The 17,995-nt window shown below is 42.9% G+C and overlaps 1 protein-coding gene across 4 annotated transcripts in view; it reads right to left on the minus strand.

The window, feature by feature from the left end:
• LOC136843618 (glycerophosphocholine cholinephosphodiesterase ENPP6-like) overlaps window positions 1-17,995 on the minus strand; it is a 40,474-nt gene that overhangs the window by 14,492 nt on the left and 7,987 nt on the right. Inside the window, exons 2-4 of one of the 4 annotated variants that reach the window (XM_067112156.1) lie at window positions 16,440-16,542; window positions 3,999-4,150; window positions 3,163-3,305 (exon numbers count right to left, since the gene is read on the minus strand). In XM_067112156.1, the coding sequence (XP_066968257.1) occupies window positions 3,163-3,305; window positions 3,999-4,150; window positions 16,440-16,445 (301 nt within the window). In that variant the 5' untranslated portion in view covers window positions 16,446-16,542. Of the gene's footprint in view, window positions 1-3,162; window positions 3,306-3,998; window positions 4,151-4,792; window positions 5,035-16,439; window positions 16,543-17,995 lie in introns of those variants that run through there. The other 3 variants (XM_067112160.1, XM_067112158.1, XM_067112159.1) reach the window with 3 other exon arrangements.

The following is a 17,995-nucleotide window of genomic DNA, read 5'->3' on the forward strand; positions in this document are numbered from 1 at the left end:
TTAATCCCGTCATGTGCATCTGCAGAAGGAATATTCATAACATGAAATGACACCGGAATTCTTTTTCGGTTGTGAACTCTTTGCCATGACACATATCATTGATCATCTGTTAGATATTCTAGGAAATGGCTTACTCTAAAATATCTGAGGAATTTTTTCAATTCTTTCTTCTTTTCTTATATTACACATTGTTCCCCTGTTTGCACCTCTGCAGCTGACATGCAACTAAAACTGTTGGACAAAAACTTGAGTTTTGTTAAATTTCTTGTCCCTAATCTTGATATTAATCTCTGGCTCCGTCGTTCAGTTAGCTCACTGTACATGCTGTATAAGATGTATCCTAATTATAATTATACTTTGCCTTCAGATCTTCCCAGACTAAGCCATCTACCGCGTAACCTTAGACAGTAAGTTAATTACGACAACGTTCCTTTTCTTCTGAGAGGTTCATGACCACACAGTTCCCTAGAAGTTTCTTTCCTGTTGTGACCAAATTGGGGACCGATCTTCCTAATCCTGCATTTGAATGGTAGCAGTGCCAGAAGTTCGACATTGACTCAAATACTTTTTTGTAAGTCAGTTTCCTTTTCTGTACCAAGCTTCTTATTAATTTTGGTGCCTATGGGTTTGTGGCATGTTGCTTTCCCAGCTAAAATTGCAGGTTCGATTGTAATATAATAATAATAATAATAATAATAATAATAATAATAATAATAATAATAATAATAATAAATAATAATAATAAATAAATAAATAAATAAATAAATAAATTAATAAACTAATTTCATTTGAAACCTGTTTTCATACCTTAAAAATGCATTTTCCTCGTTCTTTAGTACACAAATCCGTAAATATCCCTAAATATAAACATTCTAAAACTGTCTAGATAATTCAATCGAAAAAACATATCTCTAATAGTTCTGCTTACAACTTATATAATGTTCACTTACATGAATGACACTAAAATCTCTCTGCAATTGTCAACATACCTATACAGTCAGTGTTCTGTCAACACACCTGCAAAGACTCAAAACCGTCAGCATACCTGTAGACATTCGAAAACAGCCAGCATACCTGTAGATACTCGAGAGCTGCCTGCATACCTGTAGATACTCAAAAACTGCCAGCATACCTGTAGATACTCGAGAACTACCTGCATACCTGTAGATACTCAAAAACTGCCAGCATACCTGTAGATACTCGAGAACTGCCTGCATACCTGTAGATACTCAAAAACTGCCAGCATACCTGTAGATACTCGAGAACTGCCTGCATACCTGTAGATACTCAAAAACTGCCAGCATACCTGTAGATACTCGAGAACTGCCTGCATACCTGTAGATACTCAAAAACTGCCAGCATACCTGTAGATACTCGAAAACAGCCAGCATACCTGTAGATACTCGAAAACTGCCAGCATACCTGTAAACACTCGAAACCAGCCAGTATACCTGTAGATACTCGAAAACAGCCAGCATACCTGCAGATACTCGAAAATAGTCAGCATACCTGTTATCAATCGAAAACAGCCAGCATACCTGTAGACATTCGAAAAAAGCAGCATACCTGTGGATACTCAAAAACTACCAGCATACCTGTAGATACTCGAAAACAGCCAGCATACCTGTAGATACTCGAAAACTGCCAGCATACCTGTAAACCATCGAAACCAGCAAGTATACCTGTATATACTCGAAAACAGCCAGCATACCTGCAGATACTCGAAAAAAGCCAGCATACCTGCAGATACTCGAAAACAGTCAGCATACCTGTTATCAATCGAAAACCGTCAGCATACCGGTAGACACTCGAAAACAGCCAGCATACCTGAAGATACTCGAAAACTGCCAGCGTACCTGTAGATACTCGAAAACTGTCAGCATACCTAGATACTCGAAAACTGCCAGCATACCTGAAGATACTCGAAAACTGCCAACGTACCTGTAGATACTCGAAAACTGCCAGCATACCTGAAGATACTCGAAAACTGCCAGTGTACCTGTAGATACTCGAAAACTGCCAGCATACCTGTAGATACTCGAAAACAGCCAGCATACCTGTAGATACTCAAAAACTGTCAGCATACCTGTAAACACTCGAAACCAGCCAGTATACCTGTAGATACTCGAAACCAGCCAGCACACCTGCAGATACTCGAAAACAGCCAGCATACCTGTAGATACTCAAAAACTGTCAGCATACCTGTAAACACTCGAAACCAGCCAGTATACCTGTAGATACTCGAAACCAGCCAGCACACCTGCAGATACTCGAAAACAGCCAGCATACCTGTAGATACTCAAAACTGTCAGCATACCTGTAAACACTCGAAACCAGCCAGTATACCTGTAGATACTCGAAACCAGCCAGCACACCTGCAGATACTCGAAAACAGCCAGCATACCTGCAGATACTCGAAAACAGCCAGCATACCTGCAGATACTCGAAAACAGCCAGCACACCTGCAGATACTCGAAAACAGCCAGCACACCTGCAGATACTCGAAAACAGCCTGCATACCTGCAGATACTCGAAAACAGTCAGCATACCTGCAGATACTCGAAAACATTCAGCATACCTGTTATCAATCGAAAACAGCCAGCATACCGGTAGACACTCGAAAACAGCCAGCATACCTGAAGATACTCGAAAACTGCCAGCATACCTGTAGATACGCAAAAACTGCCAGCATACCTGTAGTCACTCGAAAACATCCAGCATGCCTGTAGACACTCGAAAATAGCCACCATACCTGTAGACACTCGAAAATAGCCAGTATACCTGTAGATACTTGAAAACAGCCACCATACCTGAAGATGCTCGAAAACTGCCAGCATACCTGCAGATACTTGAAAACAGCCAGCATACCTGTAGTCACTCGAAAACAACCAGCATACCTGTAGACACATGAAAACTACCATCATACCTGTAGACACTCGAAAACAACCAGCATACCTGGTTGTTTTCGAGTTTCTACAGGTATGATGGCAGTTTTCGAGTGTCTACAGGTATGCTGGTTGTAGACACTCAAAAACTGCCAGCATACCTATAGACACTCGAGAATAGCTAGCATACCTGAAAATACTCGAAACCTGCCAGCATACCTGTAGGCACTCGAAAACAGCTAGCATACCTGAAAACACTCGAAAACTGCCAACATACCTGTAGACAAGGTTATCTGAGCAGGATATGACAACGACGGATAGACGGAAGTGGCCCACCGAGCCCTCACTCCCTCCTTCACGAATTGGTTGAAAGCTGGTAAGGCGTCCTCCCTATACATCTCCAGGTAGTCCCACCGAAACCTGAAATGCAACGGATTAAATCTTGAAAGCAGTTGAAGTTCTGTAAAAGGATATTAATGACCTCTAGCCTGAAGCCACATATGAATTTTAAATGGATGGAGTCTATAAACTTTGATGTTGTCTGAAAGGGAAAATACCTCTTGTTTATATTTGAAATTTTGTTAGCTCTTTTGAAAACAAGATCTTAGTGTCATATGTTATAAGCCGGACTAAGTGATCGATGGAGAGTGTTATATAAAAATATAACCAGTATGGGAAAAGAAACTGATGCTTACTAGAAATAACTAAAATGTGTTGAGGAGGGTAAACTAACTATAAAGAGAAAATATATCAAATAATACTAGTAAAGTTAATAATGGATGGGATTATTTAAATATTGAGTACATACACCTGTAGTTTAAAATTATTTAGTAATTCTCAGACGTTTAATGAAAACTTGAGCAATGTGTGCCACTATTTTCAGATATTACTTTAATTATTACTCTAATTATTTAACTATAATTTTTTGCATTTTTGCTGAACCAAATAAAACATCCACTACCTTCACTAAGAGCCTAATAAATGTCGTCAAATAGATAGGGTTTGTTTTATTTGTTACGGATTTCTTGACAAAAAGGACAGCATCAACAACTCACAACACTACACTACAGCAACAACATCTACAGCTACTGCTAACACAGGAGGATTACATACCCATCTAAGAGTATGTAGAGCAGCTTGGGTTTGTCATCCTTCAACACGGATTCACCTTCGGGCGATGAGTGACAAACCTGGAGGACGGAGGCTGAGATCACCCCCAGGAGAACCCACGACACTAATAAGGACGAGCTCATTTTAATTCGTATCTGAAATTTGCAACGAGAGTCTTGTCACGGGTGCATTCCTTTCCACTTGAATGATTTGTGTGTATATGTGTATATATATATATATATATATATATATATATATATATATATATATATATATATATATATATATATATATATACATATACACATATATATATGTATGTGTGTGTGTTTGTGTGTTTGCGTATGTGTGCGTGTGTGTATGTGTTTTGATTTGTTTGACTATGTGACACAGTCATCTTACATATTCTCTCTCTCTCTCTCTCTCTCTCTCTCTCTCTCTCAGATTATTGAGGGTGTGTAAGAACAGTTTTGTCTCTTTACTGAATACTAAATTATATCTTGTTTTATATCAGGTGTCATAAGATATCAATATATTTTTTGTAAGGGCCTCTCTTCCTCTCGCTAAGATGGTAAACTTTCACAATGGATTCAAAATTTCAGAAGTATTTCGATGGACTAATATACTTTCCAGACATATGCGTGGGATGTATCACTCAGAACACTTGTATCTATTAAGACTATATCTGCACAACACAGTTGGGTACAAGTATAAATTCTAAAATTTATTTCTTTATCTTCAGCAGTACTGACACCAGTTCACAATAAAAACACAACAGATGCTGCTAATAGTCTCACAATTGGCGGTTTGCGTCACAGGTTGTCACTAAGCTCGGGCCGTAAAAGAAGAAAAGACGAAGAAAAAAACCCAAAGTGCTCGCTGAATGAACGAAAAGAAAAAGGAACTTTTTTAGCAGAGTTATCGCCCAACCACTCGCTTCAAGCTACTAAGGAAGAATGACTGTTGCGTCGACAGCGCGCGGGAGAGACTCAAGCTAGCGAACTTGAATGTCAAATTGGAAGCCGGAAATAAAAATAGTTCTCGTGCCGTCAGTGGCTCATTCACAGTGCCAAGACTTGTTAAATCTTGGGGTATGCCTACTATGCTATACACACAATATCCTCGATTAGTGGCATGCACTTGTGAACACATGTTGCGATTCACAGGTTGCTTGCCACATTGTAGATGGTATCAACACAAGTCTCGGCGTTTTGTGACTTTACAGTTGACTCGCACAGTACACCGTACTTGGAGGAAGAATTTGTTGCGCTGATAAGCTAGATGGCTGACTATGATTAAGGCGTTCATCTCACTCACTCCCTCTCTCTCTTTGTTTGCATAAACATAAACGCATGCATGTGATCGTAATCATACATACAGTATGCACATAGTAAAATACTAATAATCTATTCATTTAATTTACACGTACGCGTAATCTTCTCTCAATATAAACATCCATATATGTGTGTGTGTGTGTGTGTATGTATTTCCCTAGATTTCTAGTTTCGTACAATGGTTTACATGGCGGCAACGGATCTTTCTTCAAGTTGGCCTTGGAGATCTGACTTTACGTTAAGGGAAATCATAAAAAGAAAAGAAAAATGGGGATGATTCAATGAGCTTAGGGCTCTGCTTCATGAGGGAATGTTGCATAAACACTTTGGTTAAATTAAGTAATTATATTTACAAAAGGAATCAAAAGGAAAATGGTTAAATGAATTATTAGGAGGCTTGCAACTCCTGAAGATCTTTCTACTGAAGTCTTGAATGATGGCAAGGCACAGTCCAAGATGAGCCCACAGCAAAGGCCCTCTGCAATAGAGAGGTCAACATTACACGCCAGTAAAAGGAAAATATAACACATCCAATGACTCGAGGCTGCAATGATGGTGCCAAGGACTCGAGGTATGAATGAACACTTTACACTGGAACACAGAACATTGGCAAGGGCACTGGAGAAAATGGCACAAGGATAGAGGTAGAGTACTGGCACTCAATAAACACTTCTAATGGCAAACTATCGTGACTGAAAAGTCTTCACTCGTACTTTACCTTAGGGGAAGTGGGTCTTGGGCGAAGAATGACGAAGGACAATCACACGTATGGCACGGCACACTATCACTTGGACGATCCACTCGAGGATGACTGTAGGGACGGTAACAAGTCTGGAGTTTGGTGTGGACAGGGGGGAAGGGTGGGGAGGGACCCCTCAGCACCTCTCACGCGCGTACGATTTCTCTGGCCAACTGCAAAGATTTCTCCTGTCCTGTCCCTTTTTAAGACTTCTGCCGAGTATGGGAGTATGGACCGTGTGCAAAAGATGTCATTTCCCAGGTATTCCAGCCATCTGCTTGTAGCTTCCCAGGTATCATGCGGAAAGACAATTCGGCCAGCTTAATCTGCCTTTAGAATGGTTGTTTTAAACAGCTTAGTTGGGCTAAGCTGCTTCAGGTGGCCTGAAGCGATGCCCATGCAAGAAGCCACCGCCAGTGCGTGAGCCGAGGCCCTTCTCTCCAGCTGGATCAGCTGGTTCGGTGTCCCGGACCACATAACCACCGACAAGTGCCCTGCTTTCCTATCTGAGCTGTGGTCCGCCCTGGCACGCCTGCTGGGGGCCTCTCACCACACCACCACCGCCTACAACCCTGCAGCCAACGGATTGGTGGAAAGATTCCACAGGTCCCTGAAGGCATCCCTCATGGCCTGCTGCACCGCCGAGAATTGGAAGTACCAGCTGCCTTGGGTCCTCCTTGGGCTGAGGACCACACCCAGAGCCAACGGCAACCCGTCCGCAGCAGAGAAAGTCTACGGGGAGCCCCTCTTAGTCCTGGGCGAACTCATCACGGGAGATCACCACAACCTGTCAGTCCAGAGGCTCCGTGACACGGTCGGGAAGTTTGCCCCCTGCCGTCCGCCCGCCCTTAACCAGACCCTACAAGGGGCACTTCCTCGTGCCGGAGCGGAACACCAAAGCATTTTGGCTGGCCATGCACGGGAAAGACGACTGGGTGTCTGTTGACCGCCTCAAGCCCGCCCTGTTGGAGGAAGTCGTCGATGATACTGTGCAGTGCTCTCTGCAGAGACCGTCGCCCCAGCAGCCAGCCCAACCCAAAAGAAAGTCGTGTGGCCACCCCTGGAAGCACCCTGGCAGTGCCACAGCCAACCGCTCCCACTCACACCGCAACCCCCCCGCTGACCTTGCGGAGCCGCGGCACTCTCCAACGGCCCAGCAGATACCTGGATTGATCGGACGTTACCCACGTCTTGCCGGGGGGGAGTATTGTAAAGTCCCCGCTCCATTTTCTACGGTGCCTTCCTACAAGCCTAGGTCAAGCTAAACAGCCACATTTTTATCTCTGTAAATATGTATCTATTACTGATTTATTTATGCCTGTTTACTTTGTACAGGTGTCAGAGTACTGTTGTGTCAGTTCTTGTAATTTAACTAACTTTTCATGTTCTTTGTATTTACCTGTCCTGTGTCACATTAAGAACAATTGACCTCGGGTCACCTGTATCCTATTGTATGCCTTTGTATGACGTCCACACGCCGCTTTATAAGCGGCCTGCTTTCCTAATAAACCAGCAGTACATGCCCACCTGTTCGCACCTCTTATACTACTGCCCAAGCTGCCTGAAGGTTTTTCTGGATGACTGGCAATTCTTCCGCCCAATCCGCGTGAGCGGGGTCCGCCCATGCGTCATATAATATATTGAACGGTGCCCAGGTGGAATGGGCGTACAATAGCTCGAAGGGGGCTATACCCAATGGTTTCAGAGGGAGCGTGGCAGGCAGCAAAAAGGGCGTACGGAAGGTTGTCCTCCCACGAGCCACCTCCCTCGTGCTCCAAGTTTTTGAGCGTCATGGAGAGTGATTGGTGGAATCCCTCGATGATTCCTTGACTCTCGGGGTGACAGGGCATTGAGTGAAGATTCCGTGGCTGGCCATGCTGTCACGGAATTCTTTTGGCATAAAGTGTCGACCCTGATCGGTTTGTATAGTGGCAGGGAACCTGAATCTACAAAAGAATTTTACCAGGGCCTTTACTGCATTTTTCGAGCTTTCGCTCCTGACCGGAATTGCCTCCAGATATCGCGTGAAGCAGTCAATGATGGTAAGGCAATGGGCATTCCCCGATTTACTTTTCATCTACCCCTGTGGGGTGAAATGGTCAATGACGACGTCCCTGAAGGGGACGCCGGCAGAGGGGATATTCCTGAGGGGGGCCCTGGGTACTAGCTCGCTTGGGTTTCCTGCCACTTGGTATGTAGGGCAGGAGGCAACGAATTGATTTACGCTTTTCCGGATGCCGGGCCGGTGGAACTTACTTTCGATGGCACGAGCGGTGCGAGCGACAACGAAGTGCCTGCCGATGCTGTCATGTGCCAAACATCTTTCTGCAGAGTCTGGGGGACTACCACGAGTTTATGGCGCACCTGGGATGGCTTGCTCGGCCCCGGGTTACTTTGCATAGGAGATCGTCTTCCAGCAGGAAAGAGTCTTTCATCAAATCAGTAAGGGCATCCTCGCTGGTGGCGGCCTCGCTGCAGAGGTGGCTGACTGAGGCGTCCGCCTTTTGCTCCTCGATTAACCTCTCCCTCACGAGGGAGGGCAGGGCAGCTGCTGCTCCGGTGATGAGAGTGGTAGGGGCTGGAGTATTTCCGGCTTCCTTAGGGGCAGGGGTTGGTTCCTGGAGCCACGGGATCAATCCTAGAGACAGTCCAGGGGGAAGCAGATCCTCCTGCTGTCGTCGGGGAGGCTGTGGGGCGACCGTGGGCTCGGAGGGCTTTAGGCAGAGGAGCGGGATGGAGGGATCCCTCCTTTGGATAAGATCTTGTCCCAGAAGGAGGGGCTTCCCAGCAGGAAGCATCTTGGCTACACCGAAAATGTGTTCCCTCTCTCAAGAGTCATCGCCTGTGGTGACCCTCAAGCGGACCGTCGGAGGGTCCTTCCTATCACCATTTACCCAGAAGACCGTCATCCGTTCATCTTCCCGAATGACGGCTCCAGGGGGGACTTCTCTACGCACTATTAGGCTAACTTTCGACCCGGTGTCTATTATGTATTCTAGATTCCGGGGAGGACTGGACCAGTCCGGAGGCGCGACCCTCACGGACTCAAGCCCAATCCACCTAGTGGGCTGTTTAGGGCAAGTTACGGTGCCTACTGTCTTCGGCCGGTTGTAACGAGGGCAATGCTTGTAGGTGGAGGAGTAATATCCCCGTTTTCCGCAATGGCGGCATGTCTCATGGCGGAAATCCTGTTGGGGGGTGGTGCCCGCTGCAGGCGGCAATCAGGGGCCAGTAGCAGGAGGCATCTGTGATGTCTTCGGAAGGGGATGAGAGCTAGCCTTGGGCCAGCTGCGGCACTGATCAGTGGAATGCCCCATCTTTTTACAATAATGGCAAGATAGGGGCTTGCCAGGGGGTCCAACCTTAGGGGGAGCTGATCCTTCGAGGAAGGGCGGGGGATATAACTTCCGCCACATGGATCCCTCCTGAGGGTGGTGGGTCTCCCACTTGTCTGCTATTTGGCAACACTTGGTAAGCATTGCAGGGGCTTTTTCTACTACATGCGTGGCAAGGGCAGGAGGGGCATAGCGTAAGAAATGCTCAAATTTAAATTTCTCAAGTACCTCTGCAGCGCTAGTGGCCCCTTCAGACTCGAGCCATTTTGCTAATGCCTGCTCGGAATGGTATGCCCAGTCTGACCAAGTCTGGCCTGCTTCTCTTGTCTGCTCTCTCCAACGCCTCCTCCACTGCTCAGGGGTAATCTCGTAGGCCTTGGTAACCACTTGGCATATGGCTTCCCAGTTTCCCCTATCCTCTGCCAAAAGGGCGTGGTAGGCAACACGTGCCTTTCCTCCCAGGAATTTAGTGAGAACAAGGGAGAATTCAGCAGGGTAGAGGGTGCAGCACTCCAGGACTCTTTCGACCCTCTCAAGCCATACTTTGGGTTCTGCCCTGTCCATTTTGGCATAAACGAGTGAGCTTGGCTGAGGGCACTCATTCCCGCTGCAGGAGGCGGGGGGGAGGGGTTGGCATTCTGCCATTCTAACTTCTGGAGGTCATGGGCGTGCTGCCGTTCTCACTCGTCTCTCTCTTTCTCTTTCTCCTGCCTCTCCTTCTCTCTCTCTTGCCTCTCTATCTCCTCTCTCTTCTCCTGGGCGATTCTCTCTCTCTCTCTCTTGCCTCTCCATCTCCTCTCTTTTTGCTATCTCTTGCCGCTCTGTCTCCTCTCTTTTCGCTCTCTCTTGCCGTTCTATCTCCTCTCTCTTCTCCTGGACGATCCTCTCTTTCTCCCTCTCTTGCCACTCTATCTCCTCTCTTTTTGCTCTCTCTTGCCTCTCCATCTTCTCTCTCTTCTCCTGGGCAATTCTTTCTGCCTCTCTTTCTCTCATTGCAGCATCTAGTGGTCCCGTTGCTAAGTAACCAATTGGTTCTTAGCCACGTAAAATAAGTCTAATCCTTCAGGCCAGCCCTAGGAGAGCTGTTAATCAGCTGAGTGGTCTGGTAAAACTAAGGTATACTTAACTTTTTTTGTCCCTGGACCCAGTCCCGTAACTCTTGCCCCGACATTCCCATATCTTTTCCTACCTCCATGAATAACTTAAAGTCCTCATTGCGCTGGGCTCTGAATGTTAGCCATTTTGTCAAACTTAGTTGGCAGTTCCTTCTAAAGATAAGAAAAAAAATTAAATGGGACCGGGAACCAGGAGATGGGTGTCTTGTAGGACGTGGGTTTGGATGGGCGTCACGAAGGACGTTGATTTGGATGGGCGTCGCGTAGAACGTGGGATTGGATTTGCCCGTAGGACCTGGAAATTCTCGCCTCGTAAGACGTGGAATTTGGTGGAGTCTCGTAAGTCTTGGAATTGGATTTGCCCGTAGGACTTGGAAATTCCCACCTCGTACGACGTAGAATTTAGTGGAGTCTCGTAAGACTTGGAATTTGGTTTGCCCGTAGGACTTGGAAATTCTCGCCTTGTAAGGCATGGAATTTGGTGGAGTCTCGTAAGACTTGGAATTTGGTTTGCCCATAGGACTTGGAAATTCTCACCTCGTACGACGTAGAATTTAGTGGAGTCTCGTAAGACTTGGAATTGGGATCCGTCCCGTAGGACTGAGAAATTGGATTGGTCTCATAAGACTTGAAAATAGGATTTGTCCCAGAGGACTTGGAAGTTACTAATGGGGAAAAAAAAAAAATAAATTTTTGCTGAGAGTGGCCCAGGTAGGAACAATCTTTATAGGGACACAATCTTTATAGGTGTGCGGGGAAGGGCGGGGGGTGAAGGTTGTCTGGCTTACACCGCTGTGGGTTATTTTTAGACCCTGGTTGAATGAACCCTTCTGTTTACAAATACTGTCTGGTCTCCTGACTGCAGGGAATTTCCCAGGATGAGCAGACAATAGTAAAAATTACCTTGTAATTTTTCCCTAGAAGCGAGTTCAAATTTCACTTTCCTAACACCTAATTCGAATTTTAGCTAAACTGAGAAAGAGTATTTCAGCAGTGCAAGCTGATCTTACCCCACGGGGGAGTTCATCCGTGCCTAAGTAATTCACTATTCCGAACTGCGAAGTTAAATTTAACACAGAAGAATTTCTTTCGCACTATTCCTTGAAACGAAAATGGCAGAGAATTTAACACAGAGGAATTTCTTTCGCACTATTCCTCGAAACAAAAATGGCAAAGAATTTAACACAGGAATTTCTTTCGCACTATTCCTCGAAACAAAATTGGTTAGCACTGGTTATTTCCTGACTATCTATCCTGAAAGGCATGTATTAACAAATCTAATAAGGCGGTTCTTTTCTCTCAGTGGGTACATGTGTCCCTCCCTATTCCTAATTCTCTAGGAACAGTCACAATTATAAAATAAAAAAAAAAAAAATTGCTAAGATAAACACATTACTTACATGGAACTCTCTGTGTCTGTGCTCTTGGTACCAGGTTCGGAATTTGTCTCGCACCCAGCTTAGCTTTGCTAATCGCTGATTTGGCGAGTTGCAAATGCAACAAAGCAACAATAGAGGGGAAAATGCAACTGCTAAACAAGATCTATGGGAAGGTCGCCATTTTTATGCATTTCCCTGGATTCCTAGATTCGTACAATGGTTTACAGGCCGGCAACGGATCTTTCTTCAAGTTGGCCTTGGAGATCTGACTTTACGTTAAGGGAAATCGTGAAAGGAAAAGAAAAATGGGGATGGTTCAATGAGCTTAGGGCTCTGCTTCATGAGGGAATGTTACGTAAACACTTTGGTTAAATTAAGTAATTATATTTACAAAAGGAATCAAAAGGAAAATGGTTAAATTAATTATTAGGAGGTTTGCAACTCCTGAAGATCTTTCTACTGAAGTCTTGAATGATGGTAAGGCACAGTCCAAGATGAGTCCACAGCAAAGGCCCTCTGCAATAGAGAGGTCAACATTACACGCCAGTAAAAGGAAAATATAACGCATCCAATGACTCGAGGCTGCAATGATGGTGCCAAGGACTCGAGGAATGAATGAACCCTTTACAGTGGAACACAGAACATTGGCAAGGGCACTGGATAAAATGACACAAGGATAGAGGTAGCATACTGGCACTCAATAAACACTTCTAATGGCAAACTATCGTGACTGAAAAGTCTTCACTCGTACTTTACCTTAGGGGAAATGGGTCTCGGGTGAAGAATGACGAAGGACAATCACATGTATGGCACGGCACACCATCACTTGGATGATCCACTCGAGGATGACTGTAGAGATGGACAGGGGGAAGTGGGGGAAGGAGTCTCTCAGCACCTCTCACGCATATACGATTTCTCCAGCTAACTGCAAAGATTTCTCCTGTCCTGTCCATTTTTAAGACCTCTGCTGAGTATGGACCGTGTGCAGAGATTTGTTGAGTCTGGTGACCGTGTGCAAAAGATGTATTGTTTTCCAGGGGTTCCGGCCATTTGCTTGTAGCTTCCCAGGTATCCTGTGGAAAGACAATTCAGCCAGCTTAATCTGCTTTTAGAATGGTTGTTTTAAGCAGCTTAGTTGGGCTAAGCTGCTTAAGGGAGTGGCACTCAGCCTCTCATCCTCGCCCTTTTTGACCATGCCCTCTAAATGTCTGTTTCAGGTAAAGGAAAGAGACAGATCAAACTGTTGATAGCTTTAATTGTTTTGATATCTAGGTCAACTGGGATCGGCTATGCAGCGACGATTCTACTCTCGATAACTAAGGACAAATTAATGGTCGGCTGTGCAGCAACTTCTTGTAGCATTATATATATATATATATATATATATATATATATATATATATATATATATATATATATATATATATATATATATATATATATATATATAGTGGATGTGTTTACATTGTGAGAAGTGTGTGCGTACGTGTAAATTAAATGAATAAATTATTAGTATTCTACTATTTGTATACTGTATGTATGATTACGATCACATGCATGTTTTTATATTTATGCAAACAAAGAGTGGGAGTGAGTGAGTGAGTGAGTGAGAGAGATAAACGCCTTAATCATAGTCAGCCATCTAGCTATCAACGCAACAATATATGTAGATATACATATACATATATATATGTATATATATATACTGTATATATGTATATATATATATATATATATATATATATATATATATATATATATATATATATACATATATATATATGTGTGTGTGTGTGTGTGTGTGTGTGTGTGTGAGAGAGAGAGAGAGAGAGAGAGAGAGAGAGAGAGAGAGCAGAGAGCATGCAAACGACGATGGAATTGTGTTTTCCTTGTTTCTATTGAATACATACGAGTAACCAGAGGTGAAACTGTCACTTTCGGTACTCCCCCTGATGTGGAAATTGGAATTCTGTTCCACATATTGCTATAGTAAAATATTTTCGTACAAATCTTTCCTTGATGATTTCACCGTAACCTTCAGAGTCTCACAGCCCTTTTCTCTAACAAACACAAAACATTAGGATAACATGAACCCATGAAGGCTGGTTCCACATGGACCCATATTCCATTATTTGGCAAATGAGTAACGCCAAGTACCGAGGTGATGACCAAATAAACGTCTACTAAATTGATGAGGTCGATCACCACGCCACTCTGAGAAGCTAAGAAATACAGTGGACGCTTAAAACATTGCAATTGAAAGCACAAGCTCATGCATGCACATTGACACGTATATATCAGGAGACACTTGCAATCCGAGAAGCCTCAGTTCGATTCTCAGAAAGACCAAACGATTCAAAACTAGAGTGGTAGCAGCCAAAGTGGATTAGGATGTAGGTCTAGCAAGACAATCTCAAATATCAGTCATTGTGGTTAAGGAAATAGGTCTAGGAACTTAATCTCAATGTCATTGCTGGAAACAGAAAAGGGAACCACTCTCTAAACTCATAAGGTGATGGGTGCCAATCATTGTTCCTTTGGAAAATCCTTTAATCTCTGGCAAATCCTTCCGCCTGGGTAAATAAACCCATACATTTTAAACTAGGCGTCTTAACGTTAGTTTACTACTTTTTCCAGTTTGCTTCTCTGCTCTCGACGTTACCTGGTCCTTTGACAAAAAATATTCCCTTCATGCTGTCCAGACGAGTACCCAGACCATGGGATCCTCTTGACTTGAATCTCCTTGGAGGTAGAACTTGCCTATTCGAGGCCAAGCCTAATGAGAGGTAATTTTCAATAAATTATAGCCTACTGATAAACATGAATACAGAGCCCTGAAAATACGGATCTTTAAAAGGCAGTTGATTTTCAAGGAACTTGAAGTTGAATGGACCTCAAAGTATTTGTGTCCTTTATGCGATTAACGAGCACAGCAATATGACGTCCCCTGGGGCAAAATCTTTTATGTTTCAAAGTATTCCAATGTTGAAAACATTCTTTTCCTACTGCTCCTCTAATAAGAAGCTGCACAAATATAGCATTGCAAATATAGGACTGGAGCAGGAATTATACAACAGTATGAGTTAAAAATTAATTAGAACCTCTATATGAAACTTAAAATTATGATGCATTCATTCTAACCCGTGGTGTTCCTTAAAAAAAAAAAAAAATAATAAAAATAGTGTCAGGCATGCAAACGCTCCTTTTAAACATAAAGGAGACATGATCACGTCTTACCAGATGGTTCAAACTCATCTTGAAAGCATATACTGTAAACAGTCTTTTCAGATGTTTGACTTAGATCTTAATCAAATTGAAAAAAATAAATGCTAGTGCTCAGTTTCTATGTTGCACTGCAAGACAAGCAGATACAGTAGATAAAAAGGATGAATAATCACCGTTCTTCGCAACTGCCTAAAAAGAAAGAGCTTTAGTTTACCGCTACACAAAATCCATCAAGTGCATCGATGCTAATCATAATCCGAGCCCCATTGTTCGCGTTGCGCATCCCTGATTTATTTTTAAACTTTTGTTCGTAAACATTTTTTTACTCAGCCAACATTCCTTGAGATTTTGCATTTAAGGGAAATAACTTACTTAATAGTTACGAAAGTGGCTTTTCATTAGTAAAGTGAAATGAAAGTACAAAATTTTGTAGAGTGGTGAAGATTGGTAAAAAAAAAAAAAAATAGCAATCTCATTTGATATTTTCTCTATAAATACATACATACCTATACACACACACCATATATACAGTATATATGTGTGTGTGTGTGCTGATTGGTGGGCTGATGAAAGGAAAATTTTGTAACTGCCATTCACTGAACTGTATAACTGCTCGATTATCAATATTTTAAACAAGATTTCAAATAAAACCCTTTATAGAGCCTAAGATACAACGGAGGTCGATGGATAAAAATTTATGTCCCATGAACAAAGCCACTACAACACCTTCTAAAAACATAACAAACATCTCACACGTCTCGAACTCTCGCCATACCCGCGCAATAACTTCTCGCTGCTGGGAAGAAGGGCGTTGGGTCGGGTATGATACATGAAACATACGCTACCGGGATCTAAGCGATGTCAGGCAGGGCAGCCGATCGAGACCACAAGTTTACCCCAAAGCCAAATCAAAAGTCCTTCAGAAGAAGGCATCGTGCTTACCCCATACAAAAATGGGAAAAAAACCACGTTAAAAGAAGAAGAAGAAGAAGAATGAAGAATTAAAATTCCGAAATAATTACGCTGACCAAACTTTTAAAATGGAAAATCTTACTGTAAATAAATAGTACAGAGAAAAAGTACTTAATCAGAGTCTATCGAGTTTCGAGCCATTCGGTATCGTACTCTGGTATCGTATCTTCTCTACAGTACAAGAAGAGTCATCTAGCGGACAAGCCGGACGGCACAGACCATTACAAGGGGTGACAATGACTATGAGTGAAGAAGTGAAAGAGAGGAAGCAAAGTAAACTATGAGCGTGAGAATATTATGCAGAAGACTGGACAAATGGATAATAGACTCGCAGTTATGACTTACCTTCATCTACGACTAAAGAATGTCTGGAACGTGATTTCCGTCGAAGTGCAGTTATCCTCATATTGGCAGATACTCCTGGTATCCTCGAGACCTGGTTATACACCTTGTTGTAATAACGAGAATTAAAAAAAAAACAACTTAGACTACTATTATGAAACCTCGAATTTGGTTTGTTTATTAAAAATTTTAAACTAACAACCAGAGTTTATGAAAGATAAAGTAAGGATCAGGTTATCATATAATATGAGAGAATGTTTTTTATGCTTAGTAAATAATAATGCTTTTGATTAAAAAAAAAGATCAAAAATAGACAAACTGGAGAATCTATGCGAGTGACATTACAGGTAGTGCAGCCGAATTGGTTCGGAGAATGACGCTAAGAATAAATTAGAACAAGCGATGTAGGACAGAAGCTTCATGAAAAAACAGAATGGTTTGTCAAGAATAAGTAGCCTAGATCAGAAGCAGAAAACGTAAACAACGAAGAAAAATTGAATGTGCTTGGAATGCGGTAGGCAGTACAATGTATTGTTTTTGATCCGTGGGCAAGAAATAATGAGACAGGCAGGTATCAGGGAAATACTAATATTGTTACCTAAACCAAGTGTAGATGAGATGCTCAATACTATGTGAAATAACAAATGCTGAGGCATGGAGGCTGGCTTATTGTACCCAGAAAACAGCCAGTTTCAAGGGAAGCAGGCTAAGTCACGTACATCATATTCCGTACAATCATCACAAATGTCGTATTAACATATGCAGATCAACCTCAGCCATGTATGAATTTAATTTCCCAGAGATGGGCAGGCATGCTAATTTTTTCATTTAAAAGAATAATTAGTTTACATACTACTGTTATTATGAATTTTATCATTGTCATTATTCCATCGTAGTTTGGGCATGCTCTTCGCTGGCAGTGCCTCTCCAGTTGCTGCGTTTGTCACATTAGTCTAGGCAGGCTTTGTCCATCCATCACCGCCTATTGCTCCTATGAGCAGCCTTTATTCTCAAGCTGAAGCTAAGGGGCTTAAGAGACCATGAAATAAATTTCTTTGCTGCTTCAGGGGAGAAACTGATTTTCTATTTACTACTTATACTCAGTCACTGCGTTGCTACATGCGATATTAAAAAATACGCTTTTATACATTGTATAGCATACGTGGAACTAGCCTGTCTGTTGAAACTGACGCTCATGATGCATGAGCCTGGTTACCTGGTAATGGGCTCTGCATTAAGTCAGGAGTACGTCTGTGCCAGTGCCAGATTTCTTCATTGACGGTTACCGGATCAAAACACTAGCTCCAAAACTATCTAAACATGAATATAATCGGAATTTACTAGGCACTGACACCAGATACGATTTTTATTTTTAAATACACACAATGACCTCTTAACTTCGCGAGTTCACAGTTTTTGGGGAACCTTACTACTACAAGCCATACTTCCCTTCGTGGGATTCGAACCCACACACGTTAAGTTACGGTGAAACTGACCTAACCTACACTTAACTGGCGCGAAGAGGGATGTAAATCTTCTCGAGCTCATATGTGAACATT

Source organism: Macrobrachium rosenbergii, chromosome 12 (assembly GCF_040412425.1).
Source record: "Macrobrachium rosenbergii isolate ZJJX-2024 chromosome 12, ASM4041242v1, whole genome shotgun sequence".
NCBI classification, from domain to species: Eukaryota; Metazoa; Arthropoda; class Malacostraca; order Decapoda; family Palaemonidae; genus Macrobrachium; species Macrobrachium rosenbergii.